This window comes from Phoenix dactylifera, chromosome 1, assembly GCF_051530095.1.
Source record: "Phoenix dactylifera cultivar Ajwa chromosome 1, Ajwa_hap1_PhDact_Kaust_v1.1, whole genome shotgun sequence".
In the NCBI taxonomy this organism is placed as follows: Eukaryota; Viridiplantae; Streptophyta; class Magnoliopsida; order Arecales; family Arecaceae; genus Phoenix; species Phoenix dactylifera.
Genome location: NC_143190.1, coordinates 48,212,365 through 48,231,616, shown reverse-complemented (window position 1 = coordinate 48,231,616; position 19,252 = coordinate 48,212,365). Strand labels below are relative to the sequence as shown.

At 39.6% G+C, this 19,252-nt stretch overlaps 2 protein-coding genes across 7 annotated transcripts in view; one reads left to right on the top strand and one right to left on the bottom strand.

Moving 5' to 3' along the window:
• Positions 1-19,252, top strand: part of LOC103715955 (ubiquitin-like-specific protease 1D) — a 44,417-nt gene that overhangs the window by 2,740 nt on the left and 22,425 nt on the right. For all 6 annotated transcript variants that reach the window (XR_015968835.2, XM_039125630.3, XM_039125631.3 and 3 more), the window contains exons 2-4: positions 6,640-6,691; positions 8,767-8,861; positions 8,947-9,209. Coding sequence is in view for 5 of the 6 variants with exons in the window: in XM_039125630.3 (XP_038981558.3) it covers positions 6,640-6,691; positions 8,767-8,861; positions 8,947-9,209 (410 nt within the window). In the remaining variant the exon portion in view is untranslated. The remainder of the gene's footprint in view (positions 1-6,639; positions 6,692-8,766; positions 8,862-8,946; positions 9,210-19,252) is intronic.
• Positions 11,497-16,203, bottom strand: LOC148714785 (uncharacterized). Its single transcript, XM_089927387.1, has 5 exons — positions 14,688-16,203; positions 14,474-14,607; positions 14,310-14,385; positions 13,922-14,217; positions 11,497-11,586 (listed from the first exon to the last, which is right to left on the bottom strand). Exons 1-5 carry the CDS (start codon positions 14,998-15,000, stop codon positions 11,497-11,499), a joined length of 909 nt encoding a protein of 302 aa, XP_089783513.1. The 5' UTR covers positions 15,001-16,203.

Here is a 19,252-nt window from a genome sequence, read left to right as displayed (position 1 = left end):
CCTGACATGTTGTGCATATGATTCTGCTGTCTCTGAGACTCGTGCATGTGAGGGTAATGGAATAAGATCTACAGGTTTCCTAGGTTTATATCCATGGACAATCTCAAAGGGACTCTTTCCTGTGGATCTATTGACTGAGCTGTTATAAGCGAATTCAGCGCGTGATAATAGGAGATCCCAGTTTCTTAGGTTGTCACCGACAAGGCATCTCAATAAGTTCCCTAGACTCCGATTAACGACTTCGGTCTGACCATCAGTTTGAGGGTGGTAGGCAGTGGAGAATTTGAGTTTGGTTCCTAGCATATGCCAAAGGGTCTTCCAGAAATAGCTAGTGAACTTAACGTCTCTATCTGATACGATGGTCTTGGGTAAACCATGTAGCCTAACCACTTCATTTAGAAAAAGTTTAGCTATTTTTGAGGCATCATAAGTCTGGGAACAAGGTATGAAATGTGCCATTTTGGAGAATCGGTCTACCACGACATATACTGAATCATGTTTTCTCAGGGTTTTGGGTAATCCTAACACAAAGTCCATGCTAATATCTTGCCAAGGGCATTCGGGGACTGGTAGGGGAGTGTATAGACCGGTGTTTTGTCGTTGTTGCTTTGCTGTGGTGCAGGTTCGACATCGGGCTACTATTTGGGCAACGTTTTTCTTTAGACCTGGCCAAAAGAACTGGTCTTCAACTTCTAAGATGGTTTTGTTCCTACCAAAATGACCAGCTAGGCCTCCTGCGTGGATTTCCCAAACTAGAAAGTCTCGGGTGGAGGTACGGGGAATGCACAACTTATTTCCTTTGAAGAGGAATCCGTCGTGAATGGTAAAATCGGAAAATTGGCTCGAGGGTCCTTGACGGATTGATTGGTAGGTTTCCTTAAAGTCGGGGCAATGTTCATACTCCTCCTTGAGCCTTTCAAAACCTATGACTTCGGTACTAACAGAAGTGAGGAGCATAGATCGTCTACTAAGGGCGTCGGCAACACGATTTTCTTTTCCAGCCTTATGTTTCAGGACGAAGGTATAGGCCTGGATGTACTCTACCCATTTCGCATGTCTAGGGTTCAACTTTTTCTGAGAGTTGAGGAAACGTAGGGCTTCATGATCGGAGTATAGGACAAACTCTAGTGGCAGAAGGTAGTGTCTCCAGTACCTTAGGGCTTGGACCACTGCATACAACTCTCTATCGTAGGTAGAATACCTTAGCTTGGCATCGTTTAATTTCTCACTAAAGAATGCTACTGGGTGGTTTTCCTGACTTAGAACGCCTCCAATCCCGACTCCTGATGCATCACAGGCAACCTCGAAAACTTTGGAAAAGTCGGGTAATCTCAATATAGGTGCTTGTGTCATCTTGTCCTTAATCTCTCTAAAGGCCTTTTCAGCTGCCTTGGTCCACTCAAAATTTCCTCTCTTAAGGCAATCAGTAATGGGGGCGACAATTGTGCTGAATCCTCTAATGAATCTCCTGTAGAATGTGGCTAGACCATGAAAGCTACGAACGTCATGAATGTTTTTGGGTACTGGCCACTCGATTATGGATTTGACTTTTTCGGGATCGGCAGATACTCCTTCAGTGGTCACGACAAATCCTAAAAAGATAGTCCTATGTGTCATGAATTCACATTTCTTTCGATTAGCATAGAGGCTATCTTGTCTAAGTGATTGACAAACTTGTCTAAGGTGATTTAAGTGGTCATCTTTTGTTTTGCTATATATGAGAATGTCATCGAAATAGACCACTACAAACTTTCCAATGAATGTCCTTAAAACTTGGGTCATGATCCTCATAAAGGTACTAGGTGCGTTGGATAAACCGAAAGGCATCACTACCCATTCAAATAAGCCGTCCTTAGTCTTAAAGGCGGTTTTCCATTCATCCCCCGGCCTAATTCTTACTTGATGATAGCCACTCTTAAGATCGATTTTGGAGAATACCGTGGCTCCGGCTATCATATCTAACATGTCGTCTAGACGGGGAATAGGAAAACGGTATTTGACGGTAATCTTATTGATGGCACGACTATCTACACACATTCTCCAAGTGCCATCTTTCTTAGGGGTCAGAAGGGCAGGTACTGCACAAGGACTTAAACTCTCCCTAATGAACCCTTTCCTAAGTAACTCGCCAACTTGCTTTTGCAATTCTTGGTGCTCTGAAGGATTCATCCTATAATGGGGTAGATTGGGCAAGGTGGCTCCTGGAACTAGGTCTATGGCATGCTGAATGTCCCTTAAAGGTGGTAGGTTGTCAGGAAGATCTTTAGGAAATACATCTTTGAACTCCTCTAAGATTTCAACCACTTCTTGAGGGTGTGCTACTGGGGTTTGGTCCAGGGTCTCCTTAACAGCCAACATCCAAATGGGTGAACCTTCATTGATCTCTTGCTCTAATTCCTTAGCATTGATTAGGTTCAATCCAGGTTTCTTTTCCTTCAGACTACTACTAGCTCCCCTCTTAATGTTGTCCTTAGGTGGGGTAGGGTGAACTACAATTTTCTTTCCATTATGATTGAAGGAACATGAATTTGATCGTCCAAACAGGGTAGCATCATGATCGTATAGCCATGGTCTGCCTAGGATAATGCTACTTACTCCCATAGGAAGGACATCACACCATACCTTCTCCTGATAGGATTGGAATTGTATCTGGACTTGGCATCTAAGTTTAATGGGTATTGAGGTCGAATTTATCCAAGATACCTTATAGGGATTGGGATGGGGTACGGTAGGCAACCCTAAACTCTTGATGGTGTTGGTTGATATGGCATTGACACAGCTTCCACTATCTAAGATGATTTTGCAGGCTTTTTCTCCTATTTTGATAAAGGTTTGTAGGATGTTGGTCCTACGCCAATCTTCTTGTTCTTTAGCCTGGGTCAATATACATCTCACAACTCCTAGAAATTCAGACGTCTCAATGATTTCTTCCTCTTCTTCATATTCATCTACCAAATTGGTCTCTGCTTCGTAGACTTCTTCTCCATAATTCTCTAGGGTCTCAGGATCTTCTTCTTCTACTTCTCCTATGTGTAACGCTCTAGTGGGGCATTGGCTTGCATAATGTCCTATTTTATGACACCTAAAACAAGGGACATTGTTTTCCTTTCTACCTTCAGGGGCTTTTCCTTTGTCGTCCCTACGAGCCTGTGGAGTGATAGGATTGGGTCTGTGTGATGGGTTTGAACTTGGGTTTGGCCTGCTTCCAAGGTTGCTAATCCTATTGGGTTCAGGTCGTCGAAAAATGGGTCCCCTCTGGAATCGTTCGCAGTCTCTGGCAATCTGGTAGGCTTGGTCTAAATCATGAATTTCCCTTAAGAACAATTCCCTTTGAATGTCCTCCTTAAGACCAGCTCTAAACCTAGATAGGGTTACGGCTTCTGACTCGACTATGTTGCACCTCATAGCGAACTCATCAAATTTGGCAATGTATTCAGATACAGTTTTCCCTCCTTGATTTAATCTTTGCCATTGATCTAGTAACCTCTGTTCGTAGGATAATGGGACGTATTTCTCTCTTAGCTTAATTTTCATCTGTCTCCATGTATTGATAGGTAGTTCTTCTCTTTGCCTAGTGATCCTCTCAATATTTCCCCAGTATAACCTTGCATGTCGTGTCAACCTAAGCTTGGCAAATTTGAATTTTCTTTCTTCCGACATTTCATACCACTCAAAATATTGATCCATGTCATTTTCCCAATCAATGTATACCTTAGGGTCTAGACTTCCTTCGAAGGAGGGTGCATCAAGTCTGATACTCCTAAGGGCTCGTTCATCCTGGTCTACATGATCCTGTTGTGGTCGTCGCTGATTATGTTCAGGAGTGAAAAGGTGGCGATGGGGTTGGGGTGTCAATTCAGGTTCCACGCGGGTCTGTTGATTTTCCTCTAGGGTTCCTAGCCTCTCCTCAACTTGATCAAACCTATTGTTCAATTGTTTGAACTGCTCAGTCATAGTCCTTAGGATGGTCTCAAGATTGGGGTCCATGGCTTCAATGGGTTGTGTATGTGATGGGTTGTAGGGTGATCCTGATCTAGTTGTCATACAAGGCTCAAGACAAAACAAAATGACTAGCCTATGCTAGGGTTTGCTAAATCTAAATCAAAGACTTATCTAATCAAAATTGGTTCACCACTTGCCCAGGCCAGTTGGACCAAGAGTTCGTGTAACCGCCATTAACCATACTTAGCTGACACCAACCGCTTAACGGGGCTGGGCAGATAAGATGGTAGCCACGACCCTGATCGGAACTTTTCTAGACAGCAAGGAATTAGCCAAATTCAATTAGCCTAAAGACTCGTTGTGGTTTCTAAGTTAAGTTGGCTAGTTGAGTTTTAAATTAGGCTTAGGTTCTAGATTTATGAGGGTGGTTGTTTTGGGCTAAGGAAAGGTGATGAAATCCTTCCCTTATGTTGCAATTAGAGTGCCCTTAATATGATTTATGATGGATGCAACTATTTTAAATGTCCACACAAGTTGAGATTTAAAATTTCAAATTTCAAATTTCGAATTTAAACTTTTGAATTTTGAATTTCAGATTTGAATTTTAGTTTTCAGCTTTTGAATTTCAAATTTCAAATTTCAAGTTTAAATTTCAAATTTAAATTTTGAATCTCAAATTTTTTTTGTTTCAATTTAAGTTCCCATTTTTAATTTCGAATTTTGAATTTCAAATTTGGATTTCAGATCTAATATTTCAAAATTTCAAGTTTTGAAATTCGAATGCAAAAGTCATATTGGAAATTTCAGATTTGGAAATTTTAGATTTGGAAATTTCAGATTTGGAGCCCAAACCTAGAATTTCAAATTTAACTTTGAAATTGTTAACTTCAAATCCTAAATTTGTGGAGATCAGATCTCAACTTTAATAACTAAAATTCGGAATTAAAATTTGAAATATTCAGATTTAATTCATAAACTTAATAAGGCATGCAAACTAGGATTTTGGCATCAATGGATTTCAGGAAAGTGCAGAAATTTCAGCAAGTGCAGAATTTCAGCATAATCAATGTGCGTGTCCTAATTAACCTTGCTCTGATACCAAAAATGATGCGGGATGAATGCGAGGGATTTAAACATAAGGATTATCAGTAAGTTATGTTGATTAACTAGCCTAATAGCAGCAGAAAATTCAGTCACATATGGGATAAGAAAACATTAACATGAGCATAGTAATTTCAAGACTAGTTACCCGCATGTACTAATTCATTTAGGACTTAGAAGAATGGACCGTTGTGGTTGAGAAACCACTTGATTAGGACACTTCCTTCAATAAATCAGACCTAGAGTTGAGGTTTACCAAACATTGAACTTCTGAAATTTTTTTGGAGGAGGATCCTTGATCTCACTCTCGAAGGTTGATGATTGGATGACCAAGCTTCATCTTCTGTTGCAACAGGGCCCTTTTGCTATTGGTTTGGAAGGATAATTGACCCAATGACATGGAGTACTTTAAGGATCTGCAAAGAAATAGGGATTAGAACTTTGGCGTGAGAGGGGAATGGAAATCACAAAAGAAAAAGGAGGCGAGAGGAGGTAGGGCAGCGGTGGATGTGGTAGTGGCTTTAGGGCCTCACGCCCAACTTGGAACAAGGGCCTCACGCCCAACCTTCTCTCAAGGTGACAAAGCAAGATTGCTAAGGAAGAAAGAAGCACTTTTTATTCATTCATCAATTGAAATTACAAGATATCATGAGGAGGTATTTATAGACTTTCCTCATGATTTGAAATTTAAACACATAATGAATGGCGCTCCACATTTGAAGGCTTGGTTGCTAGAGAAAAGGAAAGAAAGTTGGCCGGCTTTAAGGGGGAGGATTTGAAAAGTTGTTGGCTCCCATTTGAAATTTTCTTGCATTTAAATTGTGGCCGACCTCTTGGACTTTGAATTTGGGTGACGTGTCAACTTGTATGAGGTGGCATGGTGATTGGTTCTTCTGATGAGGTGGCATGACGTTGCATTGGTTTCTTTGATGAGATGATGTGGTCGGCTCCTTATGCTTGACTTCATCCTGGTTGGCGTGCTTCCATTGGTTGGAGTGGTGGTGAGGTGGCCAGCTGATGTTGATGTGGATGCCGAGGTGGTGCTCCAAGGGTGTGCAAAGGTGGTGGTAGAAACATGCAACATGTCCTGACTTGGCTTGCTTTCTGACTTATTGAGGCTTGCTTTCTGACTTATTGAATTTATTTACAGGACTCGATCAAAGCCACAGTGACCTTGAGTTAATTGATTGGAGTCTTTTCTGGATTCTGGTGCCCGCACCACATGGATATTGTGCATCTTGAGTTTATAAGACAGAAAAGATTCTGAGAATTTTTTTAGCTTTGGTAGCAAACTAATTAATATTTCTTACATATAAAGAGTTTCAGCTCAAAATGCACTGTCGGCTGTAACAGCATTACGGTATGGAGCTTGTCCTAAATGTGAGATTCTCGTGAGCATTTATCTTTCGAGAGAAAAGGGCTTAAAATAGTGATCGGTGCAAGAATCCCTTATCACCAGGAGGAAAACGGCACAAATTTTGTTCAGGCTTTCTGTCTTTGGAGAGTGAACTGGGGAACAAACTATCGGAGTTTCTTGTGGATGCTTATTGTAATGTTTACCTGTTTTGTTCATCTAATGACAGAATATGTTTGTAGGATAATGGAATATGCGAGAAGGCAAGACAATGTAATATCAAAGAAACATCTGGTGAGTTTTATTATTATTGCTGTTGCAAGAAAATACTTTTCATTTTATGTTTGCTGGGGTTAGTTCATCTAGATCTTAGCTTTTTTGTAAATTTGATCTTGTTCTAACTTATAAGCTTTATTTGTCATTCTGGCTAGAGAACCTAGATTATGCATAAAACATATTTTGCACTAATATAAACTAGTGAGAAAACATTTATGATACATGCAGAAAGCAGAGTGTTGGGCTGGACTTAGGCTAACATGAACAATGTAGAATGTATGCTTGACTACAGTGAATATAGATATAGGAAGAGGAATGAATTCAATATAAGTATGCCGTATTGTTTCTTCACTACTTATGTATACTAGCCAGAAAGGGTCAGTATTAGATGTTGAGCCCTGGTGTACTTGTGGAAACTTGAATTGTTTTTCCAACTTTTTGTCTTTTTCGTAAGACCAACCACTTCTATAAGTTGTTCATTCTTTTTTCGCAAATTTAAAATTTAAAAATTTATTTATTATGAACATTGTTGTTAAAAAAACTGATTTCTTGAATGCAATTTTAAGTTAAATAGTGGAGACCACCATCAGTTTTGAAGGACAATGGGATTTCTATCAGTTAAACAACCGCTTCTTGTTTCCAAGAGTGGAATGCATTTTTTGTTCCTTTGGAAGAATATAATTGGCTGGTATGATATGTGCTGTGCTGGCACACATGCTGTGTCATGCCAAAACAAAAATAATGGATCCAATAGCCTCTTTATTAAAAATATTACAAAATTAATAGGTCATGTGCTAATCCATGCTGGGCGCAGTTACTGGCTTGATGTGGTCCCACACTCAATAATTTGTTCCCTTCTGAATTTGTCTCATAGGTCTTTTAGGTTCTCTAAGTTTTAAAGAGCTATAAATTTGATTATATCCGATGAGTTGAAACAAAACCAAAAGCTGTAATTAGCTAGGAATGAAAGTGGAATGTCTGTTTTGCAAATGAACAACCTGTTGATATTATTAAGTCAATATAACAGAAGGATAAAAACAATTATGTTTCTCCTTGCTTCATTGGGAAGTGTTTTTGATAAAAAAAGTGGATGAATTGGTATAGTAGGCCTCTTTGATCTAAAGATGATGAAAAAGAAACACAAGATTACCCGATTATCAGTTGAGATGCAAAAGGTTGCTTGTGGCAATACCTAATGTGCATTGCCATGTCATTAGAGCGGTAGAAGAGAAGGGCATGGTGACGAGGAGGGGAGAGGGAGGCATGAATTCATCCTTGGAGCAGTGAAGGGAAGGGGCAGATATTGGGTGGTCTCAACATCGTTATTGTAGGTAGTGGAGAACAAGAGAGCAGGCCATGGAGTGAGAATGGAAATAGTGAGAAGGGCTTTAAGATCTGGAATCTCTTTGATTTTTTATTTTATCTCCATTGCCTAATTGCATTTGTTGTTGACCCATGACCTGGTGACTAAAATGGTATGCTGCAAATCATTGTGTTTAAAACATTGAGAAGAATCGGTGCATGAAAATTAATAATTTATATCAAAAAACACATAATATGCATATGTTTGTTCTAGTTTTCCTTTTCAGGAAAAGAACTTGATAGAAGACCTATTGGTACAGTGCAAGCAAGATTTTGTGGACACCTTTTATCCCGTCAGAATGCCCCCTTGAGACCATTATTGACTATCTCGCATATCAAAGCCATTAGTTGCCCCTTTCAACCTTAAACTCGAACATATCAGAATTAGGTAACAGCTGTTAAAACATCTGTTATAAGCTGCTAAACCAGGGAATAATGGACAATAATGATAAAATAGTTGTGTCATTTGATTATTACTTTTTACTGTTTTCTTAATTGACATGGAAATCTGAATTGTAAAATATTATTTAAATGAAAGGAAGAGTAAAAAGGTCGTATATCAGTTGTTATAATGTGGTAATTGATAACTGACATTTATCATTTAAAAAAATTGTCCCTCAACACAAAAAGGAAAGATGGGGACATTTGATAACCTGATATATACTAGGAGGTATTTTTCTAAGTAATCATGGATTTTTGTATTTCAAGTTACTGATGCCTTTTAGTTGCAGATTTGTTTAGTGAGTTCAGCCTCGACACTGCACCATGTAAACCCGATTCACAATCTTCATTTGCCTTTACGTTTACTAAAAAGCTTGAAGGCAAGGTAAGACGATAGTCACCTAGCTCAAGTGTACACCTACCTTTTTGTTATTGCTGGTAGAGGTACTCATTTTTCCTCTTATAATCAGGCTGATGCTGCATTTAGCAAGGAATTGAGTTTTATTAGCCAAGAGAAGCACAAAAGTTTAAAGAAAAGTGGAGAGCAAAGGCATGAGGGATTTCAGCCACCTAGAATGTCTTCACAGCGGGCTAAAAGGTCTTTTACGGACATCCCTTCTTTGTGCTTTTACAGTGAAGTTAAAAAGAGAATTCCCAATGGTGATCAGAAGGACAGAGTCTCCAACTTATCTTTGCATGAAGGCAGAACCTTACCCAGGCATTTCTCTAAGAGGTATTTGCTGGTGAATGAGCTTTATAAGATGTTTCCAACTTCTCGAGTATCTGATACTACATTCAACCAAACTATTACCTTTTGATTTCTTTAAACTGTATTAAATTGTGCCTATTCAATTTTTCATTATTTTGATCTGGTGTTTGTTTAACATTTTTTAGATGATGCAAGCCCCAAAGATATTTTTTGTGTGTTGATATTTCAAACCAAACTTTGCGATCTTTTAGAACCAAGCTTTCTTGATTTTTAGAAAATTTTGCAGGCATCCTCAATGATAAAATGTTGATGTTTCACCATGTTATTTAATAACCATCTATAATTTATTCCTTTCAGGCTTCTGGATTATTATGGCCATTTTAAATCATCCAGATTGTATTGCTTTTGGGTTGCGAGTTTCCTCCCTTCTAGTTTTGATTCAATAAGGGGTTGGGAGATAGGGTCTTTGATTGTTTGGCCCATCTGACTAGGTATTAGGTTTTTCTTCTGATTAATTTCATCCTAGTGCCCTCTAAGGTTAAAATACTGGGTGATAGTGGTTATTTGTACATGCATGACAAAGCAGGTTCTTTCTTCCCTTAGGTGGTGGTAATGGAAATTAGTGAGAAATGATAGGATTAAGAAAAAGGAAAGCTGACTTGTTAGTTTCTTGTCAAAATGCTTTCTTCAAAGGTTGGAAAGGGAGGTCTTGCTGCTTGCTGGATCTAGCTTGCAAGTCTGGCACATCTATTGTGTGTCTTGCAGGAAATAAGGCAAAAATCTGTATCTGTTGTGTACTTGTGTTTATATATCTTATGGTTTGCAGGTTGGGCATTGAATAAGTGCAGTGTTTGTTAAGTTGAAATTTTGTTATTGAGGAACAGCATCATCATGTCATCAAATGTTATTTTGATCACGATAATTTCCTCTATGAGTTCCATTTTGATTTCTGAGAATGCCAATTAATTTAGAGACAGTACGTAGATATTCTACTGGATTCCCGTTGAGATTGGAAGCTTTTTTGTTGTTTACTATCCCAGCGTTTCTTGCTTGGAGAGGAACCATGCTGGGCTCTTTCTTAGTTGAGGTATAAACTTAAAACGAGTAGATGGAGGAGAATAAGCTGACTTGTCTTTGTCTACCCAAAGTTCTTGTTGAATAATCATCTTGCCGTAGAGTTATTAAATTGGACATCGACCAATTTGTTGTGGACAAAGACATCCAAGCTCACTTTTCTAATAATTTGTTTAGACAAGACTTCTGACTAGTTAGTAAATTGACTCTTTAGGTTTGAGAAATTTCTAGTTTTATTTAATATAAGGAAACGCTGATCATCTGCAAGGCAAAAAGTAAAATAATGTTATTTTTTTAAAATATTGAAGATATTTATAAAGAAAATCAATTTGTTAATTAAGAAAATTTTTGAGGCTAGTGAGGAGAACAGAAACTTGTTACGAATACTGAAGATAATGGTGAAGAAGATTAAGTTGAAAATTCTTTGGGTCAGCAGAAATGAATATGGAAGCAACTGCTGAAACATTCAAAGTGCTGGATTTTGAAGAGTCTCTCTTGTAGCAGGTGAATGTTGAACAGAGGTTCAATATGGGGTATCAGCTTGGTTATATAATGAAGGAATCTGAATGGTGATAGACTACAAAACCCTCTGACTTGCCGAGCATCTGAATACCTCTTCTCTGACAAGGTTGAAAATAGTTGTAAGATATTTGACTTCATAGGGTTTATTAAAGTAGACATGAGTTTCAGAAGAACCTACAAATAATCACATCGGCTCAAGAACTCAAGAATAAAAATACCAGTACCAAGCTCCTATCTGTTCTATCCCGGAATGGTATGGTATCAGGATGTTAGCATTCCAACTCCTGAGATGGTCTAATTTTTCTTAATTTCCTAATCATTTAATCAAAAAGTGCTTTTTCTTGCACTTCAAAGTTCTAATCTTTGTCTCCCTAAAGGATTTCATTTCTATTGAGTGAATCATCTCAAGAACAATTGTTGAATTTTGTAAGAATACTGAAAATGGGTTTGAAGGTTAGGACACACGAATTGTAATAAAGTGATTTTATGTTTAGAAAGATGATGCTTGTCCTTCAACCTACCAAACTATTTATAATCCTTTAAATCTCGAAATCGTAGTTAAGATGATAAGATAGTTTACACTTGAAGACCCATATTTGATTATAACACATGACATTCTGCAGACTAAACTGTAATGCAGTGGTTCTATTTTGCTTCCTTTGCTCTCCCCACATCCCTTTGAAGTATGAAGCAGACTATAGATAAAAGTGGCTCATCATTTGATGGCAACATCTTGAAATATAGATGACTCAGGCTTATCAGTATGTTGCAATTTTGGACGCTTGATAATCATAAAATAGTTGTCCTGCAAAAGAAATTATTGTTCAGAATAATGACTGTTATGAATTAAGGAGACATTAAGTTCCTTTTTATAAGACCGGTATAATTGACTTGCAATAGCAAAAAAATGGAATACATTAATAATTGAAAACTTAGTTGTAATCAAGGATTTAGATATGATATTTGCTGTTGCATACAGCATCAACACTATGCCAGCTAGCACAACTCTGATTGCAGCTGTGGTCGGCTGGTACATGAGCGGCAAGTCTATTTTGATCTCCCAAATTATTTTTTCCATTTTGTTTATTTTTCACAGTTTAATCATCATGTATAATGAAAATTTGAAAGTTTTAAACACATCTGTATTGAAAGATCAAGTTTTAGGTGTTTTAGTACATGGGATTCCATAAGGAACATTTGTTGATTCTTGTGTTAATGGTTTATCTTGGCAATCATCTTTCTTTATTTCTTTTGAGTTGTTCATGAGGATTTTGATTGTGCAAATTCAGGAACCGGAGAGTTCCTCACCACTCTCTCTCTCTCTCTCTCTCTCTCCCCCCATCCAAGATTTGTCGAACTGACTGTATAGTACTAGTGTGGTATTAACTAAGGTCCGCCAAATTGGTACTGGGACTCATACCAGTCTGCGGCTGGTACCGGATCCCGGTGTTGACACGCCCAATTTTTTTTAGAGTTTTATAAATATTTAATTGATAATCATTCTTTTTGAATTTTTTCAATGATTTTAAGTCTAATTTGATATTTTTTTGGTGTTTTCTTGATATTTTTTGATGTTTCTATGATTTCGGTTTAACTTAAATGATGTGCCTTATGTTTTAAAATGATATAAATCATAAAATGATTAGTGAGATGTTGTATGCTACAAAGAACAATATAAAATATTCTCAAATCAAGTAGTGACGTAAAAATTGTAAAATAATAAAATCAATTACATACATTTAAAGTACAATATATATACCGATATCTAAAATCGGATCAAGTGGTGATGACTCTCGTAGATATCTGGATCATCAGTATAGTCAGGAGGCACATCAATCCACCTCTCTAACCAAGTGGCATTATAGTCTTGTATACTCATCCCATAAGAAATGCACGCCGAGTTGTAAGCACTCTCGGATCTCTCACTGAAGCTCTGACTCTGAGAGGTATCCTCTGGTTGATAATATGACCGTAGAGGGGCCATTCGAATATGCCGGCAGCAAAATTCGACTTATGAGATGCTCCGAGCTACGTAGGATAGTAGCTACCGGAAGATACCTCAGATCAAGGTCCGCCGTACCGGTACCGGTGGCCGGCCGGACCGATACGGTACCGGTGGCCGGTCGGACCGGTACGGTACCGGCCGGTACCACGAGCCAAACATTTTAATTTTTTTTTTAAATATTGTCTCTGTTGGATCTTAAATTAAGTGAAGATTGATGTTTTTTTATTGCTTTTTTCATGATTTTTGATGTTTTTATATTTAAATTTAGGGTTCAAATTTGAAACATAGATGATGCATGTTATGTTTTCCTCCCGTTCCAAATGATAAAATGATACACATAAAAATGATAAAATATCTTCAAATTAAGATACAATCATTTACATACATTTAAAGTACTCTAGGATATCTAAAATCGGGACGAGTGCCGATGGCTCTCGTAGATATCCGGATCATAAGTATAATCAGGAGGAGGCAAATCAATCCAATCAGAAAAAACGCGCGCCAGGTTATAAGAACTGTCTGATCTCTCGCTCACGCTCTGGCTCTGAAAGGTGTCTTCTGATTGTGTAGGGGCCTATCCAAATATGGCGGAAGCAAAATCCAATGCATCATATCCATATTCGTCAGGCTGAGGCTGTGAATAATAGAATCCGTATCCGTATGTTGTCGGATCTGCAGTCGTATCCTGTCTTCCTGAACGACCTCGAGGAGCCCGTCTTCTATATCCAATGATATCCTCACGAAATCTATCAGGTGGTCGACCATGGTCCGTATCCTGTGTAGCATCCGTAAATTGGGACTTACCGGTGAAATAAAGACCACCCTCCGGCTGTCTCTCATGAGTACCATACTGTCCTCCGCTCCCTCCATGGCTAGAAGATCCATCATCACCAGAACCTTCATCGCTGCTAGTCCAAGTTTCTTCCTCGATACTCTCTATTGGGACCTTTTATTTTCCTTTCCTGGCCCTCTTTGTCTGGCTTCCCTGTGCTTGCAGCTGATCAGTTCTGGGAGTGCGTGGAATATTGTGCTCAGCCCATTGCTCTGGATCGACCCCAGCTTCGGTGGCTATGAAGGTAGCTGGTCGTGGAGGCGATCCTGGCTCGTCAAGCTCGGGCTCCTGCTGCTGGCCTACAAGCCAGCCGAGTAATGGATCATCGTCATCAGCGGTGAAGGTCCCGTAAATCGGATCTGTATACTTGAGCTCCACTTCCTCTTGGATGCACTTTAGCCTCAACCGCAAATTGTAATGCACATAAACAAGGTCGTTGAGGCGCTTTTGCGTCAAATGGTTTCTTTGTTTGCTGTGGATAAGGGCGAAGGTGGACCAATTGCGCTCACATCCACTAGAGGAAACTGTTTGGGACAGGATCCGGATAGCTATCCGCTTTAGATTTCTCGCGGATCCGCCAAAATGCACCCACCATTCAGCTGCAAAAATATTTATGAAAATTACATATATGATAGTTTCATAATAGTAACTAAGTAACACCAGGTGAATGTTTTCCTGATGTGTCACGTACCTGGATTCATATTGTGTTTGCTGACGACAGCCGCTCGTTGGCCAAAACTGTAGCTGCCCTCTCTAAATAATTTGCTCTGTGAAAAATAAGCATAAGAAAACCATGTTAATAATTGAAGATGCCGATATACTTACACATGCTGGTAATTACTAAATCATAATTACCTCTTCAAGACATAGGGCCGCTTTTTCTGGATCATGCTCCATCTTGTAAATCACATTACGCAAAGCATCCAGAAGTGTTTCATCCATACCAATTCCATCTATGCTGTACTGAAACCGGGGGTTTAGGTAGTATGCTGCACATATACGAGACTATCTTAGCATAATTATATAATAACATCACTATAATTGTCACTATAATTATATCTTAGCATACCTGCTAGATGTAATTCCGTACCCATTTGCGCTCCCCACCGTTGCTCAATGATGTTGATGTACGACCGGCCATGTGCTGGATCTGCCTCCATAATCTGATCCTTTGTCTTGACCATCATGTGATACAAAAACCCCATCTGGGGGTAGATCTCACTATCTACGGCCCGTAGCACTTCATATAATGATTTGATAGCCTTGACTATTGTAGTAGCCCGCTGCCAGAATGGCTGTCTCGTCACCAAGTCTTCTATCTTGCTTCCTTCAGTACCGGCATAAGAATATCTACTATCATACCACTCGGGACTGGCAAACATCTGACGTAGGGCTCCTCTCTTCTCGAGTATGCTATCAAGTGTGATGAAGTTGGTAGCAAACCGTGTGACTCCTGGTCTCAGAATCTCTCCCCTGCATACTTTCTCATCAGTGAAAGAACCCAGTTATGGTTATAAATATACCTGGTAATGCGTTGGGCTGTCTCCACCGTATGTTGCACCTTACGGATCTTTCCAATGTCCATCAACATAAGATCGATACAATGTGCAGCACATGGGGTCCAGAAAATATGTGGTCGCCGCTCCATCAAGACCTGCCCGGCAGCCTTATATTGCGGCCCATTATCAGTGACGACCTGCACGACATTCTCCTCTCCTACCAGATCAATCACATCCTCCATAAGTTTCAGCATGTACGAGGTGTTGTGCACATAAGCCGAAGCATCAACCGACTTGTGGAAGAAGGTCTTAGCATCACAGTATGTCAGAAAGTTGATGATGCTCCGCCTGGTCGGACCGGTCCAACCATCGCACATGATGGTTAGTCCATATATGGGCCATTTGCTCTTGTAGGAGTCAATCCAAATCTCCAGCTCCTCCTTATTGTTGTCAAGAAGCTCACCGTATATGTCCTTCGGGCCTGGAGGAGCTACACCGGAACCGGCAGCTTGTATGGCGGCAATGGCAGACCTGTAGTATGTATTGTCTGCCACATTCGCTGGGATGTGGCTGAAGTGAAACCAGGATCCAATAGCTCGCCACATAGTTTTCTTCTTATCCTTCATCCACATTGTGTCTACCCTCTGCTGCCTTAAATCTCTACTGGGGAGAGCATGCGGATCTACATCATGAATTGTCGCTCCTTGTGGAATTCCTCTAGATGACTTCTTTTGGCTACCCAAACTACCCAGCATAGATGCAATCCGGCCACGTTCTTTGCCGACGCCCTTCCTGACTGAAGTTGTCCTCAAGAACTCTGGATCTTGTCTAGTGCTCCCAGAACCGCCGCCCGACTCGTATGCTGAGGGCCCAAATCGAGCCATATGCCTGGCCACCTCCTCTTGTTGCCACTGATCATCCAGGCTTGCATGCATGGCCGCCTGAATATCTGCCTCCTCCTCATCTAGATCCTCGACCTCCTCTGGCTTCCTAGAGTGATAGGAAGGTGGCTCTGCCGCTCGGCGATCGACCTTCGCCCTCTTCTTGGAAGCCATCTCCTTCGCTTCTTTGACCTCAACGAGATTCTGCCTTATCAGCACACGAATCTCGCTAGGACAATTTCGGCACGTAGCAACCTCACCGGAATTTCCGGCTAAGTGTTGCTTCAACCTGGTTACCCCTCCTCCCTTGAAAATCTTGTCGCAAAACTTGCATTGAAACTGGTGTCGTTGCCCCTCACTTCCAAGTCTTCGCCCATAAGACCAGCCAATATTACGCTTTGCAGGGTTCGTTTTTCTTGATAGCTCCATTTCTATCATAAAAGGACAACTTATCAAAAAATTAAGCTAATAAAGTAAATTTTTGCATTATCTTATTATTTAAGTAATTTATAAACTATTTTTTTTAAGTTACCTATTAACAAAATTAATGAAATAACATAGGACAAAAAAACCACACCTTAAATAGTCTCCGCTGGATTTTTTGGGCAGAACCTCCTTCTCAATTTGTGGGCTATCTCTCAAATCTTCCCGTCTCTGATTACTCTTCAGAGGCTCACTCCTGGATTTTAGTTACTCTGGCCTCTAGAGTCTGGCTATCTCTCGGCCACTTCTTTTTTTGAGTTGACAGCACGAAATGAAGTGGCCTCTCGGCCACTTCTTTGTTTTTTGATGGGAAGGAGTGGGCCACTTCTTCCTTAAAACCACGCCGCGCAAAAACCACGCGCCACGCGGTGGTTTCAAAAACCACAGCGCGAGGCGCTGTGGTTCCCAAAAAAAAACTCTAGATGGAGTAGCGTCGTGAGAAAAAGTTCGCAAAAAAAAAGCTAATCACAATTATGATCTCTAATAATTTGTTATCTCAAAAAATATATCTTATTTATCTAATACATAATACTAATTTTTTATATTTTTTAATTTGTTTATATATTTTTAATGATTTTTAAATTTAAAAATATGTTTAAATATCATACATTCAGAGAAATATGATTTCAACCTCAAAAATTATTTCTGAATTATGTAATACGTACTACTAATTTTTTGTAATTTTTGGTATTATTTATATTTTTTTAATTATTTTTTGAATTTAAAAATAATATTAAAATATTAATATTTTAAAAAATTAATTCCAGCTCAGATCCATGTAAAACCTAATAATGGATGCTACATATATTTTTTTAGACCTTTAGGCATGCATCAAAGAAAACTTGTTTTTCAATTTTTTTTTAAATTTAGGCCTATGTCATTGTGCGCATGATCGCGTAGAAACTTGAATAAATGGATACCAAATATTTATAGAGAGTAGGTTGTATACTCCTAAATATGTTTATGATTTTACAGCTTTTTTAATTTTTATTTTTTAAAAAAATATTTTTTAATCCAAATATATATATATATATATATAATTTTTAAAAATTATATGTAATTTAAAAATTAAATTTTTTAATGTCATTGTGTAGATCGTCCATAGATCTACAACATATAATAAAATCAAGCCCAAATTAAAAATTTTGGCATGATCTTTCCTTTTGTTATAATTTTTGAGCTTTTTTTTTAACTCGAAAAAAAAAATTAAGGAAATGAGATAGGGGAGAGTAAGCACATCTGATTTAGGCTTGGATTTTTTTCTAAGCTGCTGAATCGGCGAGTGTTTTGATTGTTTGGGAAGAAAAGTGACGGAAATTTTTTTGCCGCTTTCATTTACAGAAGGCCTTCCCAACAACAATCTGATGCTTTAAAAGCATCAGATTAGTCCACAATGACAATCTGGCTCGGGACCAGGCTGACTGATTTGCACCAAGTCTGCACTGATCCGACCGGTTCGGTACGGGTTTCGGCCGGTATGAGGCGGGAACAGAAAATAAAAGACGAACCGACCCGGTTTTGCACCGAGTTGGCTCGGAACCACTTGAACTCCGGTTCGGTAGACCATAGTATCAACTATCAATGTTAGGTTTAGTATATGAACCAAACTGGCCTATAGGTCTGAACCAAGCAGAACCATCCCATGTTGCCTAGTACCGCTCTGTACCACTCTATTTCAAGCAATACCATGGCTGGGAGTGAGAAAAAGTATTAAAAACTTGTCTTAATATGAGGTGCATATCGTATCGTACCAATAACGTACCTGTACGGTTCTCAGTACTGGTTTTGCAAACTTTGATCACTTTCACATGAAACCAAAAAACAAGTGGGCAAGGTACGCCGAACCGATACCGGTCGGCGTATCGGTGACAACCCAGACCGGTTCGGTACCGGTTTAGGCACCGAACCGATTCGGCTGGTTCGGCCTGGTTTCGGCTACGGTAGCTGCACTGTAGCTGTTACATTGGTATTAAATGCTATTGTAATGCCACTGTAGCTGCACTGTAGTTGTTACAGTGGCATTTAATGCCACTGTAGCTCAGCATTAAATGCCACTGTAGCTGCACTGTAGCTGTTACAGTGGTATTTAATAATGCCACTATAACTCAGTATTAAATGCCACTGTAATGATACTGTAGCTGCACTGTAGCTGTACTGTAATGATACTGTAGCATTGCTACAATGCATTTAATGCCTATAGTGGCATTAAATGCCATAGTGGATCGGACTCGGTGCCGGTTTGCACCGAGTTCTGGCCGAACCGGATGGAACTGGTTCGGTTCGGCCTGGTACCGATGTGAACCGGTCCTAATGGCACTGGTACGCCATCCGTTTTTCACCTCTGTATCGGACCGGTCCAGTACGGGCTGAACTGGCCGGTACATGTTCCGTCTGGTTCGGCCTTGTACCGATGTGAACCGGTCCGATTCGCACCGGTATGCCATCCGTTTTTCACCTCTGTATCGGACCGGTCTAGTACGGACTGAACCGGCCGGTACATGCCGGTTCAGCATACCATGCTTATAGCTATCCTGCTTGGTGTCGAGTGTTTTCCAAAATTTAGAATACTGTGGTATGGATGTGTACTGGTCATGTATTGATGTGGTACGTGTCATAGGATGCCCTCATATCAACTCATGCTTTGCTGTTATGGAGTGGGCATGTAGTGTGTTAACGGGTAGTGCATGCTGTGGTATGGTTGGTTTTTGAACCATTGATATGCCTCAATCCAGTGCGAGACAACAATTGAGACCCAATCCAAAGACATCGAG

Bases quoted from the DNA above. Each gene is read 5' to 3' on its own strand.
- LOC148714785 (XM_089927387.1), bottom strand. From the start codon at position 15,000: ATGTTTGCCAGTCCCGAGTGGTATGATAGTAGATATTCTTATGCCGGT. The intron at 14,608-14,687 runs GTATGCTAAGAT...GTATATGTGCAG, and splicing joins TACGGAATTACATCTAGCAG to CATACTACCTAAACCCCCGG. The intron at 11,587-13,921 runs GTAGGCCAGCAG...TTTCTTTTGCAG, and splicing joins ATCCATTACTCGGCTGGCTT to GACAACTATTTTATGATTAT.